The following is a 27,817-nucleotide window of genomic DNA, read 5'->3' on the forward strand; positions in this document are numbered from 1 at the left end:
TTCTGGACAACACAGTTTTGTGAATTTATAATGATCAAAGTATAACGATTATTCATTGTTGATGAGTACATGAATCAAAGAAATGATTACAATTAATTACACTGTGACAAGATGTGATGATCACTGTTGATTTACTTCATCAACTTATCCATCACTACCTGTAGAGGTACCACCCAGTCGTGGCATGGTAAATGATGATCTAGGGATACTGATCACAAGTTCAGGTTGATTGGTAGGAGGAGGGGTCTTGTATGAGAAGATCATGTGATGATGAACATAGGGGTGGTCGTGGATCACATTATGCATTGTAGGGGATACAACATCATTCTACAGTGAACAAGAAAGATAAAATAATAGCTCAACATAAGAGGAATGCAGTGGAACCTGTCTATAATGGTCACCTTGGGACCATATCTGGCCTTTATATACAGGTGGCTGTTACAGAGAAAACCTGTATAAGGTGGTCAGCAGCATTTGAGTGGCTATGGCCGTTATAAATGAGTGATTATTATTAAGAGGCTCGCGCCAACCGCAATGCAGTAATATTTTTAGTACAGAAAGGACAAAGTGAGCTTGTTATGAATGTTGGTTATAGCTATTGAATACGTTTAAGCAATGAAGCCTGATAGATTATATATATAGTATTTATTGAAAGGCAGGAAGTGTGATAATTGTGTATTAATTGAAGCGGTGCCGTGGTGCCAGACAGTTGGCTTAACAAGCCACCATAAAAGGTAGCGACTGCTATATGAAGGAGAAAGTTATGTATACAGTGATTCATAGGCGAATTCTTGGTTGGCCGGTATATGCGTTAGACAGGTGACCGCTTAATGCAGACAACAATGCATACATTTGTACGGAAAAATATTCGGGACCTCCTGTCCATGGCCGTTATGCAGAGGTGACCGCTTAATCCAGGTGACCGTAACACAGGTTCCACTGTACATATACTACCATCAATAGAATTAAAATACTCATGTTAGCTAGCAAAGGGTTTAGTATAAGCAGTTCGCCTGATATAATAAAGTTTAGTGGAATAGTGAAACCTCGTTTAACTGAACTCCTCTTTATACAAACAGCACACCAAAATAATTGTTATACTAGAGTTCATTTAGGAAACACATTTCTCTTGGCCGTTTTAGCTTAATGGATTTAAGAAGACACATACTGCATGAGATTAGGTCAAGGCATTGGATTCTTCAAGGTAGACAAGTTCGCCAGATGCGGGATGTGCTCCTGGTTACTGTAATTGTTTTGGAAAAATGTGTGTGTGTGTGTGTGCGTGTGTGTATGTGTGTCATTCCGCCCACATGAGCAGAGTTTTATGTTAAAAGCAGCCTGTATGTGAGAAATGAAGGCTGTACACTTTCCAGGTAGGTAAGCTTTCAGGTCATTTGTGTCAGCTTGAAATACAGGTGAAGAGAATTACCGAAGACATAATGAATGCCTTCCACAATGGGCTTTTTGAGTGTAAAACAACCAAACATGTGTATCTATCCTCACGGACTATCAGGAATATCAAATTTCTTCAAGGGGAAGGGGTGTACGTCCCATACTTACGCAAACAAAATAAAGGGCAGCCTCAAAGTGTTCTCAACAATAAACGCAATAGACACACTATAAAACAGTTGAGCAGGATTTTTGGTAAAGTGGTATGTTGGAGTTACACTTCCTTAGTAGTGCATAGCAACGTAATCACCAAATTACAACATCAACTTCCCTTGCAGGCTTTGTGGTCAAAGATTGCTGTAGTAACAGCGTCATTAGTTTACCGTTCACTAGTGTTAGAATGCGGACACACACAAAGCTTATACAACCCGATTTTGCATAATTTGTAAATGCTGACCTGTTCTGTTAAGAAAAGAGACTGCATTACAACTTTTCTGTCAGATAGATTGTACGCCATACATGTGTTTGCACAAGAGTAGTTGTATAGGCACCTGAAAACCATCCTAAATGTGCAACGCTTCATTAAACTATGATAGAAGATGTAGGGGTTGTGATGCCCTCACATACAACAGTAATTCAGTGACTACTTACACTTCTTGATTTACTGACCTGTGAAGACTGCTGGAGTGATTGCGGTAAGATTGGAGTGGCTTGTGAGATTGGAGTGGCCTGTGAGATTGGAGTGGCTTGTGAGATTGGAGTGGCTTGTGAGATTGGAGTGGCTTGTAAGATTGGAGACTTGGCTGGTTCAGAAGGATCATCAGGAGATTTAGTGGATGGGGGTACACCACCTCCAAGTGTCTGCAGTCGTGCATACAACAGTTTGGTGAAAGATGTGGCTGAGGTGGAAACAGGACTGTGGGGGAGTAAAACAAGGTTATGTATGTATCAGATAATCTTACAATAACAACTTATGTAGAAGATTAGTTCTATAGCGTGTGTGTGTGTGTGTGTGTGTGTGTGTGTGTGTGTGTGTGTGTGTGTGTGTGTGTGTGTGTGTGTGTGTGTGTGTGTGTGTGTGTGTGTGTGTGTGTGTGTGTGTGTGTGTGTGTGTGTGTGTGTGTGTGTGTGTGTGTGTGTGTGTGTGTGTGTGTGTGCGAGTGAGAATATATGTATAGAAAATTCTAAGCATTTTGGGCTTGGTAATACCCAATCAACACTGCCAAGGCATTGTGAGGCTATTTTCTGGCCAATATATGTTTTGTGAAAAAGTACATGACCCCCTAACATACAGTACTACTGTTCTATACGACATGTACGACATACATGCGTTCAATGAGGAAACAACCAGTGTTAGGAGATTACTTAATACTACTCTTCACTTCTGGGCAATTAATGAGTTACACCAAACAGTACTCTAAATTAGACCATGCACTCAATAGTTTCTCATTCTCAAAGCGAGTGGACAGATTTTCTATTTTTTGAAAGTTGTGATAGCTGAAATATGTAGCTCACTTGGCTTAGAATGTGATTTTCTTACACTACTACCATTGGTACAAAAAAATCCTTGATGTGCATGGTAGAGAAACAGGTGGGAGTGAGAAACCAATAATTAAGTCTATGTGCTTCTTTACTGGCATCAAAACTGTTTAGCTATTACACTGGAGCCTTTTAATGTGGTTTGCTAAGGTCCTAAAACATAAATCAGTTTATACGGAAAATCTGGTTACCTTGATAAATATTGATCATCAGTTACAAGGTGTCCATATTATACGGGTACCACTGTATCAATATTATTGCCAACACTAACCTTATAGGATTCTTAGTGGATTGTTGTTGGGTGGTAGGTAAGGCACTTACTGGCTGTACTGGTGTAGGCGGTAGGGAAGGCACAACATCTAGAGGATGGGGTTGGATTGGTGTCTCTTTAGTAGCAAATTCTTCTTGAGTTCTTGTCAAAATCTTCAACTTATCACGCTGCAACCTCTCTTCAACTAGTTTAGCTTCTGTTGGTTTTTCTTGTGTACTTTCTTGAACTGCCTTCTCTCTAAGTAATATTTCCTGAGCTTGTTTTTCTTGAACCAACTTTTTTTTAGCTTCCTTTTCTTCAGTACATTTCTTTTGAGCCAGTTCTTCATCAGCCTGTTGTTTCCAGATGGCTTGAAGGTGTGTCTTTCTAACTCCAATATTTGTACTGTGTTTTCGCCAAAGACGAGTACGAGCTGTCGACACTGTAAGACATTCCTCACTACTTGCTTGTTCTTTAAGCTGTGTCTGTCTAATTCTATAAGTTGTTGCATTCTTTTGTACAGGACTGGTACCAGACGAGTACTCACTAACTTCATTTTGATTACTTTGATCAATGACTTCGTCTTGACTACTATCTCCATCACTCACATCAGTAGCTTTATTTAGACTATCCTGAGTGTCCTTATTACCTTGAACTACCACACCATCACTTAGTGATAAGGGAGTATTGACTGAGTCAGGAGCTGAGTGCTTAGTCATTTGACTGCTGTTAGAAAAAGCAAGAACTGCACGTTCCCTCTCAGCTCTAGCAGATGGGCTATTACTTCTCAACTGAACCCATTGGTCTTGAATTTGTTTAGACAAGTTAGTTATTTCGTGGCAGTTCCTCATCACCTGTCCTGTATGCATAACAATAAAAAGAGAATTGGGGCTGCTGAAAAAAGCTACAATACTAGAAGGGATTGCTGCAGTGGTAATGTCTAGATATACAGTGGAACCTGTGTATAACAGCCAATTTTAGCCAGCAATTTCATTATTCTGTTTTGCTAATAATGATCAGTACAAGGTGTGCTTGTTATGAATGCTGCTAAAGTCAGTTTGTATATTCACTGATTGGCAGGAAGTATGATAATTGCACGTTGATTTAAATGGTGCCAATGTACCATATAACAACAAATACTGGCGAAACTAATATTTGACAATTTGCTATAAAATTGCAGTTAGTGAAATTTTAATTTGGCGAAATGCTCTTACTGAAAAATTGGTGGTACACCATTGCACGTGAGGTTATACTTGGAGGTGCATGCTGTACAATCATTTTTTAGTACTGAAATGTTTGTCTTATGGATTAAGGCAGCTTATAGTTTGTTCAGCCAACAATCTGCTGCCATGATCAACTACCATATAACAACAGAATTTGGTGATCAACTGAATTTGACAAATTGACGATTTGTCACCAAGCTTATAATATTGTTTTCATACCGTGTGTCTGGCAGTTGTTGAGGTAGGTTTCAGTAAACACACCTTATTGGTAGATTAGCATAGTTCCACACATGCAAATGGGTGTGACTCATAATGGAAGCTGCTTGCTGTAAGACTAGACTTGAACTTGTACTCGATTAGTGAGCATGGCTCCACAAAAGCTTTGATCCGACTTAGTTTCAATCATGAAAGCGACCCGCCCTGATGCATGCAGTGACTGATACTTGCTATAAGGCAGTGACTATGACACGAGAGTTGAAGTTATGAATGCAGCAACACAGATTCCACTGTATGTGGTTTACACAGAATTGGAGTTGCTACGTTGAAAATGTAACTCATTACTTCTAAACAAACATATTCTCAAAAAAAAAAAAAAAAAAAGCAACAGGCAGTAACTAGAAATAATATTAAATAAGTTGCTGCTATAAAGCTCAATCTGCTAAATACAAGCTACCAGCTTACAACTACAAATGACATGCGATTCACTCATATATTTCAACCATTGAAAAATTTCACTGTAATATCTTGGTCTCAATGGCACTCCCCAAACACTGTCACTAAGCCAGCCATGCTGTCTCCACTCAAAATATAAGGTTGGACACAATGCACATTAACAGGTATAACTACTTTACAACCATACAACAAACCTCTTTTCTGCTGTTGCACTATCTGCTTCTGCTTCTTGCCAACTGAGTTAATATTTTTATCAGTTTGACCAGAGAAACCTTCTGGTTGTAACCTAGTGAAATAACACCATAATAGTGTGTGAACAGAGAAGTCATGTTGTATATCTATATATATAAAGCTGTCTGTCTGTCTGTCTGTCTGACGGTCACGCTGCTTACTCACCAGACTTGGCGCGAATCGACATAGTCTGTGCTGATAATGAAGCGCTCATCATCCGCCTACTCTAAGATTGTTATCACGAGTTCACGCGTGCTTCCGTTCGGTCTCTACAGCGCGTAGAAGGCCAAGGTTTAGAGAAAACTTGAGCAACATTCCTTTGAAAACCACAGCACATACTGTTCAAGTGGTAGAACGCCTGACTAGCGTGTAAGAGGTCGTGGGTTCAAATCCACGTGTTGACAGATTTTTTTCTTTCTACTCTACCTTTTTGTGAACACCTTTTTAAAACACGACTTTTAGCTCATCATATCTTGGCATGCAAAGCACGTATCGAGGCGGGACTTTAGCGAAATTAAACGCCCATCATCTGGCAACTCGAGTGTTGTTGTAGCACATCAATACGTGCTTTTGTTCGCTCTTTATAGGGCGATGAAGGCACTGGTGTAGGGAAGGATCACTGAAAAGTTGAGCTACATTCCTGTCAAAACCACTGATAAGCAACTGTGGCGATTTGTGCACCTCCCTTAACCCCAAGTTATTATAACCAGCTAGGGTTCAATCCCCGCCTAGGTCAGAACTTTTTTTTTCACTTTTGGGACCTTTTTGATGCACCTTTTTGCTCTATCTGTTCCATGCAAGTCTTCATCTACAAACTCTTATGCTCAGTTTTTCAGCACTGGCACTGAATTACCTCACATAATAGGGACTCTTATAGCACTTTTGGGACAGGGCAGACAAATTGTCAACATATTTGTCCATCTGTGTGTTGGTCCAGTGTGTTGTATTAGAGTAGGTAAAAGCTTCTTTCGCCAGTATCCAGAATATCTACATATTTGTTTTTGTGCATCTGAAAAATGATAATACTGGAACCATGCAGATCCATAGTTTACACCGAGGAACTGCATCTGACCTGGCACAACTGTTTCACTATCCTGCTTACATGCTTTCACTCTAAAGATTCATACATTACCTTATTGGTCAATTACACTGCAGGTGTTTCAAAACTGGGTTTTTGTATGGCAAGAGGTATATGTGTCACTGCAACATCAGAACTGAAAGTGCATAGGACAAGTTCTGAACTTTTGCTTGCCATGCAGTAACTATAACTGCAAATTGTGTTGACTTTAAATTATGTTCAAGTTCATTTCTCTTTGTGACAGTCGGTAAGGTAAACATCAAAATGTAGAAACTGAAACTGTACCGTGTGTACACAACCTGTATGTAATGTAGGGTATACTGTATACAATTACCTTAGCTCGCATGCAGTTTAACTAATTAGCTAGCCTTGCATGCATGCTTCACTATAAATTATTATGTACTGCATAAGGATCATGTACTTTAAAGCACTATCGACATACATGCTACACAGCAAATATAGGACACTAATATTTATGCTTGGTTCCCAATATATTAATTATTGTTGCATTAGTTCTCATGTAAAGCAGCAAAGGTTTCGTTTGTTCTATACAGCATGTTGAAGTCACTGGTAGGGAAGATGCACTGAATAATTAAACTACATTCCTGTCAAAACCACAAACAATAAACTTTAGTGTTTTGCATCATTAATGACATAAGAAAATCTCATGCTCTTTAAAAAATGTGACATCACCATGTACCCTACATAGCTACATTAGCAGTGCTGGTGTTTAATGCTTAGTCCCTCTTCGTGGCATTAAAATGTTTAATGTGGAGATGGTCCTGCACATAGGGCAGGTACCAATGCTAGTGATGTATAAAAGGTCATGTTGTCTGAGTATAGGTTGAATGTGGATTCTGGATATCAGGCTGCATGGTTCGTTACGTAGGCATTTACCTAGATTGCAAGTTGTGTGGGGGTCAATTCATCATCACCTGGTCTGGAATTGAAGCAGTTGACGAGAAGTGTGTGGTTTCAAAAACAGAATGCAGATAATTGGATATATACAGTATATGCCTAACCAGTGAAAGGTAATGTGAATTCACATACATACACAGCTAAGGAATAATCTTTGCCTGCAGTGAACCACCAAATGAATTCGAACAAAATTCCCTATGCATTACTGAAATACTAGCCCTTGCCTTACACAATTTTTTTCAACACCCAAAAAACATACATCAAAGTCACATATTATCCAACTGTGTAACCAGTGTGTCATTGAGATAGAATAGTCACATTCTAATAGAATGTTCAGTGACTGAAATTGGTAGATAAAATAAAATTTACAGAAATGAAATCATAAAAAATGATGTCACAAAACCAGCTGTATGCAAAACAAAAAGAAGCAATAACTGCAAATAGCCAGTAAAATAGTGGTGCCTTAAATAACCATGAAGAATCAAAAAGATGACAGTTAAGAATACTTAATTAAACCTTCCCACACACAACATGCGTCCTCCTTCAACTAAGAATACTTTTTAGCTAAGTGGCTGAATTATGTAGGTGTCTAAAGTGTCCAGGTTCAGTAGTCATACACACATAAACAAACCTAGAAAATTGGGATAATACCTTGATGATCAGGACAGTCATAAGGTAATCATATTACACAGGTTCCAGTGTGTTACTATAACTCTGACTAACCTGCCAGCTGGCTGCTGTTGGATGGTAGGCAAGGCACTTACTGGTTGTACTGATGTAAGCAGTAGGTAAGGCACAACTAAGGGAAGATGATGTTGAATCGGTGTCTTTGCAGTGAACTCCTTTTGAGGTTGTGCCATTGCTTCTTGAGCTGGCTTTTGTTGCAATTGACTAAGCCTTTGATGAGCTAGCTTTCCTAGCCTTTGTGGTACTAGTGTTTGCTCAGCTAGTATCTGTTCAGCTTGCAATTGGTCTTGAGTAAACTTTTGCTTAGCAAGATTCTCTTGAGCTCTTATCTCCTGAGTATTGCTACTGAACTCTTGAATGTTCTCCTCTCTTTCTGAAGACAGCTTATGTTTCTCTTCAGCTTTAATAGTCTTCAATCTTTCTTGAGCTTGCTTCTCTTCAGCTAACTCGGTTTGAGCTTTTTTGTCTTGAGCTAACTTTCCTTGTGCCTTTTTTTCTTCAGCGCATTTCTTTTGAGCCCGTTCTTCAGTCTGTAGCCTTTGGATTGCTTTAAGCTGTGCTTGTCTAGTATTGTCTCTCATCCGAGCCCAGCGGCCTTGAGTTTGTTGTCTTGACAAATTATTGCTGGCCAGTTCCTGATCACCTGCTCTATAAGCATATGGGAAGTTAACAAGACACACTTTAACTATGCTACTAACTTGTGTTTACTGGATGTATTTGGCTGTGTGTTAAGGTTAGACAAGTCAGAGATAGTTTCACTGGTACTGCTGCTACAAGACACTCTCACATAACTAATTTACAATCACACAACAAACCTCTGTTCTGTTTCTGTACAATCTGTGTCAGTATTCATGCTAGCTGAATCATTTGGTAAAGTAGTCACATCTTTATTAATTTGATTAGAGGAGTCTTCAGGCCTATCCCAGGACAGTGGAATAACAACGCAATAGCATACATATATATTAAGGATTTATCTATTGAAATATTTTGTACATTCTACAGTGGAACCTCCATTAACAGACATTTCCTGTAGTGGACACCTCTCTAATAATGGACACCACGTGATGGTCCCTACCATACTCTCATTACCTATAGTATATCAGTATAACCTCTGTACAATGGATGCCTCCTTATACACAGTTAAAGGACTACCCCTGCCATACATTAAATACACCATATAAATTACGGTTTAAGTTTCAGGTCAATCCTTCTACAATAAATAACACTATAGAACTGTGTAGCTATAAGCAACTCCATTTACATGATTTACAGAAGACAGTACATAATTGCACCAATTTATTAGAATATTTACATGTCTTGAGTCAGTAGCTTAAGTTGGGAGGACAAAATTACATTTTAAAGAGATATTTAAGAGGATTATTTGGATACACATTTCCATCCTAATACAGTGGAACCTTTAAATAACATTTGCTTGTCCTTTGCATGGTGTTCTTTTCAGGGAGATTGAGGTTATTATAACTTAAAATTGGTCAAGTGAGCACTACATTTCATCAGGCAAGTAAATTAATGCTCTATTAGAGGATTAAACAAAGCTTTGTAGCTACATAATACAGATAAACATACGTTAACGTAAGGTAGAGGATTTCAGTTGGAATTCCTGCATGTGCAGTATAGTGGTATTTACAGCACTGCATGGCAAGTGATAATTAATTCTGAGTTCAGTCTACCTACAAAGTCTAGTACGGAAAAAGATGTAAGCAACAACCACAACACAGGTCAGGATAAAATCCCAGAGCCAGGCGCCAACCAAGAGAAGGACAAGAACCAGGGCAAAGAGGGCCAGTCAGCATTTACGAAGAACCAGGAGACATAGATGAAGTTGTGGATGATGTCAGCCCTACTGGAGGCCTTGGTCAAGGCTGACCAGAGCATCTCCAACAGTAACCCCCACCCTCAAGTCAGGATACCACTCAAGTGGAAAAAGACAATGGTAAGCAAACCTGTGATTTAGTTGGGTGTGTGGCTCTATAGCGTTAATCAGATGGCTGCAGGTTCAAGGCTGCAGGTTCAAGGCTGCCCAAGGATTTTTCTCCTTTCCGCTCCACCTTTTCAAACACACTTTATGTAACAACTTTAAACAAGCTGTAGGGCCATCCTACAGACCTTCAGCGCTTGTCCTTAATAAATAAATAAAGTGAATAAAGAGACAATGTTGAATGGCGGGTCCTCAACTGGAGGGGGCTGGATCCCATGAATCTGGAGTGTTGGGATCCCTCAGGTGCAAGCCACAGAGTGGACACACTGTAGATATGATGGTCTGGATCAGGTGCTTCAACTTGCATATGGTTGTGATGGTCCAGATGAGACTATAACTAACCTATAGCTATAGACTCTCCACCAAGCAGGTGGTTTGTCGTGGTATCAGTGTGTAATTGTATTGCTGGGCACTAATAGACTTCAGTTGGGAGCAGTTTGCAAGGGGGCACTGTACTGCTATTCAAGAGCTACATATCTTCCCTCAGCTCTACATTGCAGATGGGGTATCACTTCTCATCTGAGCCCAATGATTTGAACATATTTATTTCTAGCCAGATTCTGATTACCTGCTCCATAAGGGTGCTGGTTGTAGGTTAAGGCCAGGTAGGTCAGAGGTAAGTTAGACACTTTCACATAACTAGTTTACAATCATACAAATTAATAAACCTCTGCTTTGCTGCCATATTCTTCACATCAGCATCCTTGCCAGTAGCTGAATAAGCTGATGGAGTAGTCACAGCGGCAGTAGTTTCATTCGTACTGCTGCTAAAAGAACATTACTACTTGATACAAATTAAGTTTAAAAACCTCTGCATTGCTGCTCTACTATCAACATCAACATCCTTGTTAGCTGAATCATTTGGTGGAGTAGTCACAGCGGCAGTAGTTTCACTTGTATTGCTGCTACAAGACAATCTCACATAACTCCTTTATACTTTACTAGTATATTTAAAATAATTATTAGTTTTAAAATGAAGTAGGGATCCAAGCAACAAAAACTATTGAAACAAGAAATGAATGATGGTGTGATTTGAGATACTCTAATACAACAGTCACCCTATAATAGAACAGTTACATTTCTATAACAACAAAACAACAAGTACATTATTAATGTAAAAATGAACTAGGAATCCAAGCAATAAAAAGTAGTGAAACAATATATAAATGATGGCATCATAGCATAACTCAGTAAGTGGAAAAATCCCAACTTTTGCTGTTAACTTACAGAGCTAGGATATATCAGCCTCTCACATACAAAGGGACGTGGTCGCTATTCCTGTGCTATTATTAAAAGTACAGTAAAGGGGTAAGGTTATCATGTTCAGGTAATTATTAAGAGGTGTGGTCTCACACTCAATGTTATATACAAGGTCATTTTAGTATGCTGCTCAAGGTAAGTGTTGATACGGAAATTAAATCAATGCCTCAATATTGACGCATAAACGAATGCATTGCATTTGTTGTGTCAATGGTTCGAAGGGTGCATTACTTGAATGACATAAGTGATGTTCAAATATGCACATATGCAACCTGGTTGATATTGGCGATTGAAATTACAGCAGAAGTATGCAAGAATCTGACTGCTCATCACGACATGAACCATGCATTCAAACCTTCCAAGCTTAAAATCGACATTCATTAAGCACTACTTGATATGGCTTGTTGCAAGAAGATGATGGCCAGCCTGACTAAAGATAAAAGGAAAGAGGGCACACACTTGTTGGAACCCAAAAAGACATATGCCACTGATGAGTTTGCTATAGTGAAATGGTGGCTATGCGCTGTTTTCTTTGGCCCCCAGCCTTGTGACTGTAGTCAGGCAAGCAGGCTAACAGACAGACTAAAATTTCGAGTTTCAGTGATTTTTTTTCTATATCCAGCTGCCTGTAAGTATTTTCTTGTTTTTAATGCTGTACTTGATGTTAGATGGAGTAATATTATTCCATAAAAGTGATTTTCGGTGTGTAAGATGTCTCTAGAATGATTTTTTACAGACAGGATTTTAGATGGTATGCATCCTTTTAGGGGCGATCCCTACTTAAACAGTATTACCGTACTGTTTGATACAAGTCAAGATAACAAACCTCTGCAATGCTGCATTATCCACATTAGCATCCTTGCTAGCTGAACCATTTGATGGAGTGGTCACAGCAGCAATAGTGTCACTTGTACTGCTGCTACAAGACACTTTCACATTACTACTTTATACAAGTCAAGTTAACAAACCTCTGTATTGCTACTGTATTATCCACATCAACATCCTTGCCAACTGAATCATTTGATAGAAGAGTTACATCTTCATCAGTTTGATTAGAAGGGTCTTCAGGTTGTAATCTACAGTGAAATAACAACACAACAATGTGTGAACACAAATGCTGGGACTGGTAAACACAAATGCTGGGACTCGTGCACACACACACACACACACACACACACACACACACACACACACACACACACACACACACACACACACACACACACACACACACACACACACACACACACCCACACACACACACAACACACAAAGAAACTATATTGTCCTAAAGTGAATATGGAACGTTTATCTGTTTGCTAAAGTTATTTTTAGATGTTATGTCCTTAGCTTCATTTGATACTACCACAACATACTTGTATCTCTCATATTTGTATCTCTCCCTTCTGGCTGTCAAAATCTCATCATGGGAAACAGAAAGGACGTCATTAACAACCATAGCAGCGACATCACGTATACTACAAAGATTACCAGAATATACAGGCACTATTAAGGATACATACTTACCCATTGTTAGTTGCTGCTCTCTTATCAACAACATCATTACTTCTGTCCTGAGGTACCTGTAATGTCATCATTACACAATATGACATCATCATTATGCTAACATGCCCACCTGTCCATTGTGATTTTTTATGAAGTGTGGACGAAATCTTCTCATTGCAGCAAATGTCTGGTCACAACATGGGCATACAATGGTGCCACACCTTGTGTAGTGGTACTTCATGCCAAGCACTGAGGTGAACCGAGAGCCACAGAACTACAAACCACATAACACAGACTACTACTATAACAACAACCTAATGCAGTAGGTGTGCCAGCATTACCATAAGGCAATACCTGAACAAATATCGCATAGTTGACTTTGCAATACACATTAAAATTTTTTTTTTAAACTTGGTCACAAAAATCCTGTCAGGCAATTAGTGTTGTGTGCACATGTGTGTTTGCATGCATGTGAAATCGTTACCCATGCCACTACAAACACACATAACATGTCACTACGAACACACATAACATGTCACTACAAACACACATAACATGTCACTACAAACACACATAACATGTCACTACAAACACACATAACATGTCACTACAAACACACATAACATGTCACTACAAACACACATAACATGTCACTACAAACACACATAACATGTCACTACAAACACACATCACATGTCACTACAAACATACATAACATGTCACTACAAACACACATAACATGTCACTACTACGAACACACATAACATGTCACTACTACGAACACACATAACATGTCACTACAAACACACATAACATGTCACTACAAACACACATAACATGTCACTACAAACACACATCACATGTCACTACAAACACACATCACATGTCACTACAAACACACATAACATGTCACTACAAACACACATAACATGTCACTACAAACACACATCACATGTCACTACAAACACACATAACATGTCACTACTACGAACACACATAACATGTCACTACAAACACACATAACATGTCACTACAAACACACATAACATGTCACTACAAACACACATCACATGTCACTACAAACACACATCACATGTCACTACAAACACACATAACATGTCACTACAAACACACATAACATGTCACTACAAACACACATCACATGTCACTACAAACACACATCACATGTCACTACAAACACACATAACATGTCACTACAAACACACATAACATGTCACTACAAACACACATAACATGTCACTGCAAACACACATAACATGTCACTACTACGAACACACATAACATGTCACTACAAACACACATAACATGTCACTACAAACACACATAACATGTCACTACAAACACACATAACATGTCACTACAAACACACATAACATGTCACTACAAACACACATAACATGTCACTACAAACACACATAACATGTCACTACAAACACACATAACATGTCACTACAAACACACATAACATGTCACTACAAACACACATCACAAACAAGACCTACACTCAACCCTAACAAACAAGAAGGAACTTGAAAAATGTGAGAATGTAAAATTTGAGTATGGGTCATAAGGGAAGACCTGCAGCTATACTAGTGCACATTTAATTCCTACATTAGTCATATGTATAGCTTGTCAACAGTCAATGACTGAACTAGAGTCTCCTAGTATAACACAGCAGATCAAATTATACTTTTGCTCATCTCCTTGGAATTTAACGTGATTGGACACAACACATTATAATTATAGCAGGGACAGATCCAGACTTATGGAAAGGAGGGGTCAAAATGAACTGAGGCACTACACTGTCTGGTAAAGTGAGACCCCAAAAAACAACAAAAAAAACAAAAAGGTCACAGCCAGCTGACAATAGCTGCCCACCTCACCAACTACACATTTATAGCTAATAAAGCTACACACTGCTCCAATACTGTGACTCCTTTATTAGAGTGACTACTCTATTAGAGTATCTCGATCTTTGTATGTTAAATATTATGGAGGGGGGTCAAGAGCCTGTTTGCCCCCCCCCCCCCCCCCCCCCCAGCCGGATTTTCCCCTGTTTTATAGTATTTAATACAGATAGAGTCAAGCCCACCTTGAACATTGGACACTGTATAAAGCCATTCAGACGTAGCTCAGCTCTCCAGTACCTTAACAATAGGCCCATCTCCACCTTCCATGGCAACAACACATTAGCAATACCATTCACTAGCAACCACTACCAACCTTCTCTTTCTTACTGTCCACCTCTCCATCTTTGCCATTCTTTCTGGTAACAGTTTCACCAGTAGTAGAAGCTGCCTCTGTGCTACTTTGGTTGTTCTCAACAACTGAAGTGTTTCTTTCACCTTGTGCTGTGTCCTGATTGGATAGAATGTCTGTAGAGTCAACAGATTGGCTGTGTTGTGGTTGCCGTAGTGTCTTGTCATGCACAGAAGAGCGATGTTCGATCAGTTCCTCTTGTGTTAAATACACCTTCCCACAGATGTCACAAAAGTAGTAGGGTAATCTTCTAATCTGCACACGAGGGGGTAATTCCCCTGCCTGTAATGATGCAACAGGATAATGCCCTGCCCAGAAAACCATCTGCCACTTTCACACACACACACACACACACACACACACACACACACACACACACACACACACACACACACACACACACACACACACACACACACACACACACACACACACACACACACACACACACACACACACACACACACACACACACACACACACACACACACACACAAAGCTTCCAGCAGTCATGCGAAATACAGCTATCGTTGCTCAGTGAACCAGCACTGGGATGCCTGTGCACCACTCAGGCACTAGAGTCTTGAGCAGGCAAATTCTCCTGGTGCAGGACTAGCAACCTGCAGGAGGACTGTCCAGGTCTTACATAGAGAGGTCGCAGAACCCAAAGTCCCACAATGATTCCAACACCATTAAATGAGACAAGGACAGTTTGACATTTACCTCCCCAGTAAACACATACACACACACACACACACACGCACACACACATATATACAAAGCAAAGAAAAGCAACCCTTTGGCTACAATGCTAGCATGGACATGTATACCCACTGAACAGCACTGGGACACCTGTGTGCTGTCAAGTGCTATGAATCAGCCCAGGCAAATTCTCCAGGGGCATGAGCATGCAGGAGGCTGTACTATGTCCCACAGGTGAAGGCGTGGGTGCCCTAAATCCCACCTGTACCTTCACCCACCGTATGAGTAATGGACAGTAAGTTTGTGGGTGTGGGTGTGTGTGTGTGCACTTGCGCATGCTTGTTACACTCACACATACAAACCACACACACACACACACACGTACTTACACTTGCATGTGCGCATACATACACTCGCGTGCACACACACACACACTCACACACACATGCACACGACACACTACCTTAGTACAACGCATCTGATGGCTTTCTAATCCACTTCGACTGTGGTATCTTCGACCACATGTCTCACACTGCATTGCCTGTAATATAAGTTTAAAAATGTAATAGAATGAATGAAGATTTGATTGTACAAAATGCCAATTAAATATAAGATGATGTGAAAACTGAATGACGTGTGTATTCTATTAGAATAGGTGTATGCACTAACAGAGTAAATTGCAAATATGCATGCAAGACATTCAATTCCATTTATTGATCAATTATAGTTTCCTGGACACCTAAATTATGACTGAAATACTCTGTATTTTAATTTTTAAACTATACAAATATAAATACAGTAGGAGTTTAATTATGCAAATTCCGATTAAAACAAAAGGTGATTATTCTCTGTCCATACAATGTATATTCTATTGCACAGAGCTCTGTATACATGTATATATCTGGGCCTCAAGAATTCCCTCTTCTGAACATTTTTGTGGTTGAGCTAGTACACAGGTGTTCGGATAACAAGGTCCTACATTAGTAGACTCCAGAGAAAGTCATATACACCATTTTAGAATAACTAGTGTGAGACAATGTGAACAAGTGTCCACATTAGACACCAAGAGAGGTTACCATATTTCTGCACTTACTTGTTCACACTGAGCTTTATGTTGAGCAAGGTGACTCTTGACTGAGAAACGAAGGCCACATGATTTACATTGGAAGTCCTAATTGATAGCAACAAGGCATACATGAATGCTACACTACAAACACACACTATCTATTTAAACACCCACCAATTTACATCCTTCTTCATGGCTCTGTTGATCACCCATTGATTTACATCCTTCTTTGTGGTTCTGTGGTTCTTCATTGAGGTTCTGTAATCCTTCCTTGTGGTTCTTTGTATCACCCACTAATTTACACCCTTCCTCATGGGTCTCAGATTCTTCCTTGTGGTTCTGTGACTCTTCCTCGTGGTTCTTTGGATCAATTTCTTCCTCATGTTTCTAAGCCATGTTAACATTACAAATCCAATTACACTATGGAAACATCCTCATTATACAACTATTTTTAGTTACAGTGTACATGGCTGACAGTAAAACAGATGAGCAATTCCCTCACCTTTATACATATTGTCCGGTGATTAAGGAAATAACGCCAAACTCGATATTTCTTGCCACAATCGTAGCAAGTGTACACTGGTCTGGAATTTTCCTGTAGCGATGACACAGGACAGTTACACATGTACACGTACACGTACACACACACGCTACTTATACACTATGGTAGTACTGTATAGTAGGGATTACCTTCAAAATGATGCAGGCCCCCCAAAACGTTGCCCATAAAAACCATCCTCAACAAATGGCAGCTGTAGCAGTAAAAACAATAAAACCCTTACAGAAGAACAAATGTGACCCAGTCTGACAAAACCGGGCTTATTGCCTATTTAAAAGTATCGAGAAATGCCGGTTTTAAGTATTTAGTGTGTTGTAGCTCGCCAATGGTTGAAGCTATGTGTACCAAATTTTCACACGTTTTACACCAATTCTTTACCTTCCAGAGCATCCACTGTGCAAGTAGCCAACAACTAAGTTTCCCGCCATTTTAGATAGTTTTAAAACTGAGGTTGACTGTATCAGCCGAGTTGAAAATTGGGTGGGAGGTGGGGGCCCTGGAAGGCGGGCAAGATGGTGTTCAAAAATTGAATAGGAAGGCCAAGGGATGAATTAGGCCAAGTTTTGAACCAATGAGGTCTCACAACTGGCTAAAATGAAAGGAAACCCACAGCAGAGGTACTTATTCAACACCACAGTGCTGTACAGCCACACACATTCATTCCCAGGCTGACCAGAGCTCCATTAAGGTCCCACACCACACGTACGGATCGTCACTGGGCTTGGGAAAAGCAGCCAGCAAAACCAGACCACTCAAGTCTAGCTGATTTTAAATGTGGAATTAGATAGTTTATTCATGTAGCTGTGTGCCCTGGGTGAAAATCGAATCTGCTGACATGGGCGATAAGACCGGTTTTCTCAGACTGGGTCACAAATACTGAATTAAAAAAAAAACAAACAAAAAAAAAAACATCCCACTAACAAGCTCACCTGCCTTTCAGGGCTCCAATGAGTATTCTGAGCTTTGCCTTTTCTTTTATCTTCTCATTATCTTCACGCAACAAAACCATATCAGGCATTAATTTTCTATATCAACACTTCCATATTTAGATGCCACAAAACTATTTAAAGTGCTTATACTGCTGTAAGAGGTATTGCTAGCTAGTAGACGTCATACTCATAGTTGCACGTTAGAATTAACCACGCCTCTTTATGACCTAGCAGCACTAATAATGATTGAGCACTGCTTAATGATTTATTGCGATCATCGATTATATCAACCACAGTACAGTGAAAAGGAGACATGAAGAGATCACGCTCCTTGAAAATATTACTCTAATAAAGCAGTTGCCCTGATACATCAGCCTCGCTCAATATTCTGTATTATATGCTTTTAAAAAAAACTAAAACTAGTGTATTTAAAAATAATTTATTAAGAAATAGGGGTCCAAGCAAAAAATAATGAAGTGGGGGCAAGGGGGGTGTTATCCAAATAAAGTGTGTGTGTTGTGGGGGGGGGGGGGGGTACAAAAAATGAAGTAGGGATCCAAGCAATAAAACTAGTGAACAAGAAATATGAATGATGGCATAGCCCTGTGGTAAAATCCCTCCTTTGGCACTGATGTGTAGGGATTCTCCCATAGGGCTATGTTCAGATTTGGGAGTAACGTGTTATGTAATATTATTACTTCTTGAGTAGTAATGAGTAACATAGCGTGTTACATGAAGAAGCAAGTAACACATAATCCAGAAATTGTACATGTTACTTCTTTTTTAAGGCACATTCACTACTGGACAATATATCCATGCTATTACCATAGAATTCCCATGGTCCTCATGAAATACCCATGAAAGTTAAAGTTGGTATTTTTCATGGGTAATGAAATACCCATGAAATGCATGGAGCAAAATAATGTACTAATGAAAAACCCATATATACATATTACTAGTTACAGCTATCAAAGTACAAGTAATATGTAACTCATTGTGAGAGTAATATGTAACTGTAGTGCACTACATGGTATAGAAGTAACGAGTATTACGTAATGAGTTAAATTATTAGAGTACAGTGAAACCTCACTTAGTGGCCAGCTCATTATAGTGGTCAAGTCCAGAAAGTCCAGATGTAACTTCCATACTATTCCACTGATTTAATTTTCACCTCATTAATAAGACTAGTGGCCACATACAACAGGACCAAACTGGTAAAACTAACACAATTTTTCCCTCAATAAAGGGGCCAGCTGAGCAGGCAATCAAGGTATCACTGCAAAAGTTGGTACCTAATTCAGGTGTCCTGATTTCAGGGGCGTGTGTGTGTGTGTGTGTGTGTGTGTGTGTGTGTGTGTGTGTGTGTGTGTGCTTGCGTGCGTGCGTGCGTGCGTGCATAGCCGTACCTATAAATACTTCATGCTTTTACCAGTCATTATGCTAGGCATATTCCTGTGATGGAACTCATAGTGTACTTATGCTAATTGTAAATTGCTGTTACAGCAACTATCCAGGTGTTTCTTGAAAACCTTGATAATAATTGTTTTATGGCTGTATTAATGAGGCTTTCACTAATAACTGAAGGCTAAACTGGAAGTGCCTCTAGGAACATAGTTGTTTACTGGTTGCTAGGGATGCAAACATGCATGTTAGGCATTATGTCCATGTGAAGGTGGAGACAAAACAACAAATAGTGTCAATAATGAAACCCTGGGCATAAGAACAGTCAAACTGGTGAGACGGGCACTTAGTTGCAGCATTCTGCACAGCAGCAGTAGTGAGAGCAGATCCCTCCCTGAATATTTTCCTCCACAAACAGTTGTCACAAATCAGGTGGTGAGAGGGGGTTTGGTTCAGGGTATGTAGGTCTCCAGACTCCACTAAATAGCATTCATTGCTTTAGGATTAAACCATACATGACCTTGATCACATGATAACCAGATTACCAAAGGTCTATTGTTAGTAATTGTACTTCATCCCCTTTTCCCAACTTCTAGTAATACCCTATCCCTGTGATTTGGAGACACTGGGGAGAAGTTGTTGCACAATACAATGGACGTCTCCTTGGTGGGGCCATTGATAGGATTTATAGCCAATATAACAAGACTTACATCAGGAGAAAGCGATTGTTTGTGTTTCTTTACCACCTTGTCTGTGTCATCACCACCACTATTGTTGATGTCATCATTCCTAGAAGAGACAATATGGCACCTGCACACAAACTCATTCCCTACACTAACCATGATCTCTTCTGACCGGCTACTTCATGGCTACAGTCCTCCTAAAGCAACACAAACACAAAATTACATTGATGATAAGAATTACAGTCAGCTTGCACAAACAAAATTTTTCTTAGAGAAGTTTACTATGCATCTTTTAATTGGAGAGGCCACATTTAATCATCTCTGTCTTCAAAAAATGGCTGCTCATTTCTTTTTTTGATATTTTTACACATCTGTATTTAAAAACTGGGCACTTACACTAGCTCCCTGTTCTGCTTGCTTGTGGGATGAGCTGCTGCTGGGTAGCTCCTCCTCTTGTTGTACACCCACACTGCTAGCAGTGGGTGTGGCTGAAATCAGTGTAGATGATATAATACTGATAGGTGCAGTCAAGATGGGTGCACCCATCGGTGCAATACTGATGGATTTGGCTGAGATGGATGCAACTATTGGTGAAATACTAATGGGTGTGGCTGAGACAGTTGCACCAGTTGGTGCAATACTGGTAGGTGTAGCTGACATTGGTACACACAATGGTGCTATAATGGTAGGCGTGGCTGAGCTTAATGTACTAATTGGTACAATACTGGTAGACGTGACTGCATCTGATGAGGTGAGTGTTGCTGAAACAGGTGCAGAAATGGTACTACACGGATTATAACCCATAAATTATAATTCAATAGAACTAATGGCTTACATTGGTGCAGCACTAGTGGACATGACTGTGCTAGCTGAAGCCATTGATGCAATACCATTGGGCATACTGGAGACTGTTGTACTGGTGGGCGTGACTATACCCCAACACTGGACGTTGCTGCAGAATTATAACCCACAATTACAAGATAAATTCTTAACATAAACAACACTAACCTAGGTGCAATAGTGGTGGATGTAGCTGAACTAGCCATAGCAGAGGAGGTGACAGTGGCCTGACAATTTACGTTGTTACTACACAGCCAAAAATCAAATTCATGACACATACACACACACCATGCATGCAAACACACTATGCACACATGAATGCACATGTGCACACACAATGCATCCACACGCACGTATGTGCACACACATACATACGTACAAACAAGCGTAGATATGAAAAGTACTGCTGCCCCATGAACTAGCATCACAAGTAGGGTACTAGAGTCAGTCTGCTAGGGCAAGACTAGTAACCAGCAGGAGCCTGTACCAATTCTCATGAGTGAAAGTTGACGTTCCACATTAGCCCAACACTGCTAGAAGCTTTCTTCATGTGCCCATTAATACAGCTGGTTAGACTTGAGCAACTTAAAGTTTCTTGTTAAAGGACACAGCATACCACCAAGTATTAGACCAACACAAGACATGTGTGCACTGACTGCACTTATAATTCATACCTTGTATCAGGACATTTCCTACTGGTTGCCTGTGGTGACGATGACATTATGGTTGCTTATATGACGGGGAGTTCCCTCACCTGTTCTATTGCGGGTGGTTTATTGTGCTCCATGATGTAATGTGTGTTAAACTTTGACATCACAGTGAACGTCTTAATACAGAGTGGGCAAGGAATGGCACCACACAGTCGATAATGATACCGTATGCCATACATACTCTTCACTCTGACACCACAGTACTAGAACAGTAATACACAATGACAGGCTTAATAGTATTAGTAAGTAGTACGTACCTCAGAAATAAGCCTGACTGTAAACCATACAAATTACACCTGAACACCTGTAGCTGTCAGTTCAGCTTCACAAGTGTTCATATATAACAATTTGTTGCATATACAGAGCTCCGTTCAGTTACTGTAATAGTTGTTGACAAATACATCAATGAAACGGGCATCTCTACATTCCATTAATAATTGAGGACTACTGTATTAGTGAATACAGATTTTATTTCAACATTGCAACAAAAATACAGTTAGACAACACTTCACATACTAAATCCTTGAAAATATTCTCAATTCATCAGTTCCTAGTACAAGCCAATTTGTTGGAAATATCCAGTGTTTACTGTAATTATGTATGTAAATGTCAGTAAAAATCCATGTGCTCACATCTAAATAAGCAGCAGCAACATGTGGGACACATCATTGTAATGCACGGTTTTCCTGATTGTGTTAACATCTTAAAAAGGCCCACCAGTAAGTGTACAACAAACCTTAAAAATTTTGGTACAATAATGTCTGACTTTTGTAGTGATTATCAGTTGTTTTTTTTGTCAACAGGCGTACGTCTAATTAGAGCAAGTGAACACAGCCCTGTCTATAAAAAACAAAAATTTATCCAATGAAATCTATTTATTTAGGTGTTCGAATATGGATGACACACTGCACATATAACACATCTCAGTGCACTAACCTCATACATGGGACACTCGATGTATCCATTCTCTCTCAATTCTTTCCTCCATGACTTAAACACCAGCAACTACAAAACACAAATATTCCTTATTTTACCTGTAAAACAGATTAAAATTTAACTCCTCAATCGTTAGGCAGCGAATCACAGATATTTTTTACTTAGATCAGCAATTAACCACTAGAAAATTACCCACTGTGCGGTGAAATATTCTTGTGTGACTGGACTGGTTAACTCATTTTCATTACAACATTGATTGGTGAGGTGTATTGTGTGAAAGTTCAGGAGGCTGAGTTGTGTATACATTTCTGACAAATTTCTTAATTGTGCTTTGGGCCATCGGCAGATATTTAATTTTACCACCAAATTTCAAACAATACTAGACGTACAATAGTATCAAAAGTTAACAACTCTTTTATGTCTATAGAGCTATGGTAACTATTTAACTACTAACACAACTCTGCTTATGAAAATAACAATTGGTTACATAAGACTATTGGTCAGCATACCCTGTAATGATCTTGTAGTTTTTCTAAATCATATGGCTTCTGTCGTCTGATCCGACAAGCAGGTGTAGGCCTATCATAATGATCACTTCCTGCATCATCCACCGTGGTATTGCTCTTCCCAGGGGGTTCCTCTATGACACTGTTCTCCTTAGTGAGTTCTCCAGTGACACTGTTCTTTGTGGGGCATTCTGCTGTGACATTGTTCTCCTTAGAAGGTTCCCCTGTAACACTGTTTTCTTTAGGGAGTTCCCCTGTAACACTGTTCTCCTTAGGGAATTCCCCTGTAACAATTTTCTCCTTAGCGAGTTCCCCTGTGACACTATTCTCCCCAGGTATATCATCATTAGAACAAGTATTACATTCTGAATGACAAGTTTTTAAAGGTACAAAATCTACAATTGAATCTTTAGTAGCAGATGAGTGACTGGTATGTACAACATGAGTGTTATGGATAATGGAACAGTTCATTGGAGTTGTAACCTGTGATGATGGGTGATGTGACAGTGAAATGAGATTGGTACAGTCATCATGTAAAGTGGGAGGAAGGGAGGGCAGGTTGCCTTGAGGGGCATGTTGTGGAGCACAGGTCAAACCTGATGATGGAGCTGTAACCTCTAAAGGGGGGAACTCCTGTGTTAAAGCAGTTGTCAAAGAAAATGTACTGGTCGGAGTAGTCAAAGAAGTAGCAGTGTTCATTACAGCACTAACAGAATTAATGGCAGTCATACAAGCGGTAGTTATGGTACAGTCTGAAGAAGGGATAGGTATTGAATCAGTTGTCATAGTAACAGCAGGAGTAATGGCAATGGGAGTGGTAGTCATTACACTAGAAGTAAAAGAAGTGATGGTAGTTGTATCATTAGAAGATGACTTAGTAGTAGCCATTGGAGCCATGGTAACAGTAGTCATGGTAGCAGTAGATTCCATGGTAACAGATGCCATGACAACCGCAGCTGTGGTGACGGGTGTTAATGATGCAGCAGCAGCAGTAGTCCCAGTAATAACAGAAGATGGAGAGGGGTGCACGGTAGATTGATGATGAGAGAAATGGTCAGCAGACACAAACACATCTCTACACACTGGACAGGTGTGGAACATTATCTACAGCAACAAAATGTGTTACAAGCAGTCAATACAAAGCAGGAGGGTTCTGCCCACACTGGTTGGCTGTGACCAAAATTGCCACCACTGCTTGAAAATGACCAACACAAACTGTCATTATTTGATGAAATGTCTATGTGTGGAAAATATAATATGAATAGGGATGCGTAACAGTGATGTGACCGATTCTTATTATGGGTATGGCTTATCTGGGTTACTGATCCAGTAAGTTGACAGTTTCAGCCTAAGTTGTTCAAATACAGCCTCCATACATTAGATAACACCATCTTGTACCTTGTCATGGTCCTTAGTAATGGTGCCACAAAAATTATTGGTGCAACTATAGCAATGAAGTTTGAAACAAGCTGGCTGCGTACAGTCATGATTTGGTAACACTAATAGTGAAAAGAAAACTGTCACGATAAATTCATGAATAAAGAATGCAGAGTTAGCGAGATATGGGCACTCAAAGTGTGGACCCATAAAGATGATAGCCCGTACATAAAGCTATTAGTTCTTATTGAATGACATCACTGTTGCGAATCACTATTTATATATGGTCTACATTTTAAAACAGCTTTCACTTTAGCCACTCCCACCCAGATATTACTGGCCTGAAAGCATAACTCAATATTTGATTTGCTCTGTATATAAATTTTTCACTAATCCTTCCCACTAAACCAACATACTTACGTACATACAAAATACAACACAATAAATATTTGCTGCTAGGTAGCATCATACGTACCTTGTTCTTTATCCCAGCAGGTGCCTTCTTAAGTTCACTGCTGGAGACCATCTGACATTGAGCAGTATGGTTGAACAGGAAGGAAAAATTGTGAAACGTTTTACCACAATGGCTACACTTGTACACCTATGGACAACCATGACAATAAACAGTTGACGGATAATGTGTACAGCAGGCACCAGGTATTCAGGGTCATTGTCCATGAGGAAACTGCCCTTGGGTCCCACCATGTTGTTGGGGGGGGGGGGGGGTCAATTTAGCACACAGGGATTATCATCAGTCACCTGGTAGAAAAGTCAGTCAAATTAAACCTTATCTTGAAATATAAAGCTATTGAAAGTGTCTTGGTTACTCTGAAGGCATATTTGATCTTGACTACATCTAGCCAATACTGCCAAGCTGTTGTGGAGAAAAGTGGGGCTGGTGATATAAGTGTGAATCTCTAATCCAGCGCTACCAATTTTGTTAAATGTACAACTACCGTACCAAAACAACTGGCTGCATAATCTGCATTACTAAAGTGCCTGACTGTTCTATTAGAGTTTATTTATCTTACTGTCATAATTAATTTTGTTCTTGGCATGTCTATTGGTACTGAAATAGAGCAGTCACTCAATCACAGTATTGCAATACAATGATCAGTACACTGGTATTGGCATTTTAATGGAATTACATTGTAGATACATTTGTCTGAACTTCCAACCCAGAAAATTTATGCATGCCCCTAGCACAAGCATATTGTATGTACAGAGTTGTGCAAAATTATACCTACTCAAGTCCACACACTGTAAAACATTACCACTCCCCTATGCTCTTTTCAGATCTACCCTTGTCTCTAGGTGACATGGCAAGTATATCAAAAACATACAACACACATATTTAACAGCAAGAGTTCATAATCCATGAATAATATATAAACTCTTAAACTGAGTGATGGCTAAATAACTGACCTCACAGCAAACATATGTGTGCCGCTCAAATGTGCCCTTATTGGCATAAAACCTTCCACACTTGCAAGTGTATACTATAGTGTCCTACAGTAATAGCCACATGTATCATTATATGCCATTGCATCATTAGACACATGTACACACATCACACACAAGCAGACAGACAGACTACACACTTACAGTTCCACACTTCATGTAATGGTACTCCATGTCAGTAGCTGTTGTACACTGGAAGTGACACCTCTCATAGTTACGACATTGTACAGGCAACCCCTTAGCTATCGCAGATTTCCACTCGTGCTTCAATGCTGTAATAGGTTTCTAAAAACAAAAAAACCAAACAAAATTTTATTGAAAAGTGTCTGGCTACCTATTTGGTACTTTTCTTGTCAACACACAAGGGACTCAAGTCAGCTACAAATTAACACTGGAAAAGATTAGAGTTAGGTGCACATTCTATAAGAATATGAATAGATTCTACAAGCTCTGGTCCCACGTTTATAGCTTACTTTATAATCCATACACACATGGCATGTAATAGGACAATGCACAATTACACATGTGACCATACATACACAACAGGGACACGCACACACTTTGAAATTTGGTAACTTTCTAGTGTAAATTGGTTTAGTTGGTATTATTATCTTCATGAGCTTCTTGCGATTAGTCTGAGTTCCACAGTGTGGTGCTGAGATAGTTGGTGACCGCTTTGGTAGGTTCTGTATTGAAGGCTGCTCAGCTGACACACTTGTACATGTGGCCTGTTTATCAGGTTCATCAGGTTGTTTAGCAGATTCATCAGGCTGTTTAGCAGGTTCATCAGGTTGTTTAGCATTTACTTCAGCTAGTTTGAGCTGTTGCATTATAGCACTAGGTTGGTCAACCTTCTGTGGAGGTGTCATGTGTATCTCTGACTCTTCACCATTTGCCTGACTTTCAGCTTGATCTTCAACTGTATATAGTAAAGTATTTAACACTTTTGCGCAGCCAAAAACATCCTACCTTCAAAAAATTGGCGCTTTAATACTGACCATTTGGGTCCGAGTGTGCTTGCCCTTTCTCTCTTACCAGTGACACGATTAACAATACAAAGCATACCTCCTTGGCGGAATACATGATAATCAGGGAGTAGTAATGATGGCTTGTTCTTCTTGAAGTGTTTAGTCTGGATGGGACAAGGTGGTCTTGGGGTAGTTGTCAAATGCTTAACTTGGATCCGCACAGAAAGCTGTTCGGATGGCTTTAACACGCCGGTTCTGGCCTGTGTTAGCAGACATATCAGGTTTATGAAGCAGTCTCTGTGTTACACCAACCTTTTCAGCTGGTTTGAGTTGTTGGACTGCACCATTAGACTGGTCAAGCTTTTGCTGTGGAAGTGATTTATATTTTAGTAGCTCAGATACTTCAACATCTGTCTTGTTCTCTGCTTCAGCCTGTTGTTTGCGTTTCGCTTCAGCTGTAATTATTAAATATTCTAATAATTTTGTGCAGCCAAAAACATCGCACCTTCTAAAAATTGGCGCTTTAACACCGGCCACAGATCTCCTAGTTTAGCTCCTTTTATCTTTTTCCCATTGATACGATTAATAGCGTACAGCGTAAGCCCTCGGCGGCATACGCGATAATCCCACAGCTCGGGCATTATTTAGAA

At 39.7% G+C, this 27,817-nt stretch overlaps 1 protein-coding gene across 11 annotated transcripts; it reads right to left on the minus strand.

Annotated features, from left to right (window-relative positions):
• Nucleotides 1-27,817, minus strand: LOC136249989 (serine-rich adhesin for platelets-like). 11 transcript variants are annotated; one of them, XM_066042134.1, is made up of 37 exons: nucleotides 27,673-27,817; nucleotides 27,480-27,622; nucleotides 27,169-27,427; nucleotides 26,990-27,118; nucleotides 26,760-26,938; nucleotides 26,344-26,484; nucleotides 26,164-26,247; nucleotides 25,214-25,339; nucleotides 23,365-24,465; nucleotides 22,856-22,924; nucleotides 21,964-22,122; nucleotides 21,884-21,912; nucleotides 21,378-21,455; nucleotides 21,205-21,321; nucleotides 20,766-21,153; nucleotides 20,526-20,566; nucleotides 20,397-20,475; nucleotides 17,300-17,392; nucleotides 16,972-17,184; nucleotides 16,825-16,902; nucleotides 16,195-16,272; nucleotides 14,994-15,311; nucleotides 14,863-14,940; nucleotides 12,880-13,023; nucleotides 12,771-12,826; nucleotides 12,620-12,721; nucleotides 12,212-12,319; nucleotides 12,070-12,162; nucleotides 10,793-10,888; nucleotides 10,652-10,750; nucleotides 8,803-8,904; nucleotides 8,686-8,757; nucleotides 8,024-8,635; nucleotides 5,268-5,359; nucleotides 3,200-4,037; nucleotides 2,059-2,305; nucleotides 1-327 (listed from the first exon to the last, which is right to left on the minus strand). In XM_066042134.1, exons 1-37 carry the CDS (start codon nucleotides 27,806-27,808, stop codon nucleotides 145-147), a joined length of 6,960 nt encoding a protein of 2,319 aa, XP_065898206.1. In that variant the 5' UTR covers nucleotides 27,809-27,817; the 3' UTR covers nucleotides 1-144. The 11 variants fall into 11 exon arrangements, with proteins under 11 accessions (XP_065898206.1, XP_065898205.1, XP_065898204.1 ...); XM_066042133.1 differs by having other exon boundaries at nucleotides 26,981-27,118; XM_066042132.1 differs by having other exon boundaries at nucleotides 10,793-10,885; nucleotides 12,070-12,159; nucleotides 26,760-27,118.

The sequence above is a fragment of the Dysidea avara genome, chromosome 3 (genome assembly GCF_963678975.1).
Source record: "Dysidea avara chromosome 3, odDysAvar1.4, whole genome shotgun sequence".
NCBI classification, from domain to species: domain Eukaryota; kingdom Metazoa; phylum Porifera; class Demospongiae; order Dictyoceratida; family Dysideidae; genus Dysidea; species Dysidea avara.

Excerpts from the sequence above, each read along its gene's own strand:
- LOC136249989 (XM_066042126.1), bottom strand. The coding sequence starts at position 27,808 with ATGCCCGAGCTGTGGGATTATCGCGTATGCCGCCGAGGGCTTACGCTG. Across the intron at positions 27,428-27,479 it reads AACTCAAACCAGCTGAAAAG|GCCAGAACCGGCGTGTTAAA; the intron begins GTTGGTGTAACA and ends CTGCTAACACAG. Across the intron at positions 17,393-20,396 it reads AACAATCGCTTTCTCCTGAT|GAAAATTCCAGACCAGTGTA; the intron begins GTAAGTCTTGTT and ends TCATCGCTACAG.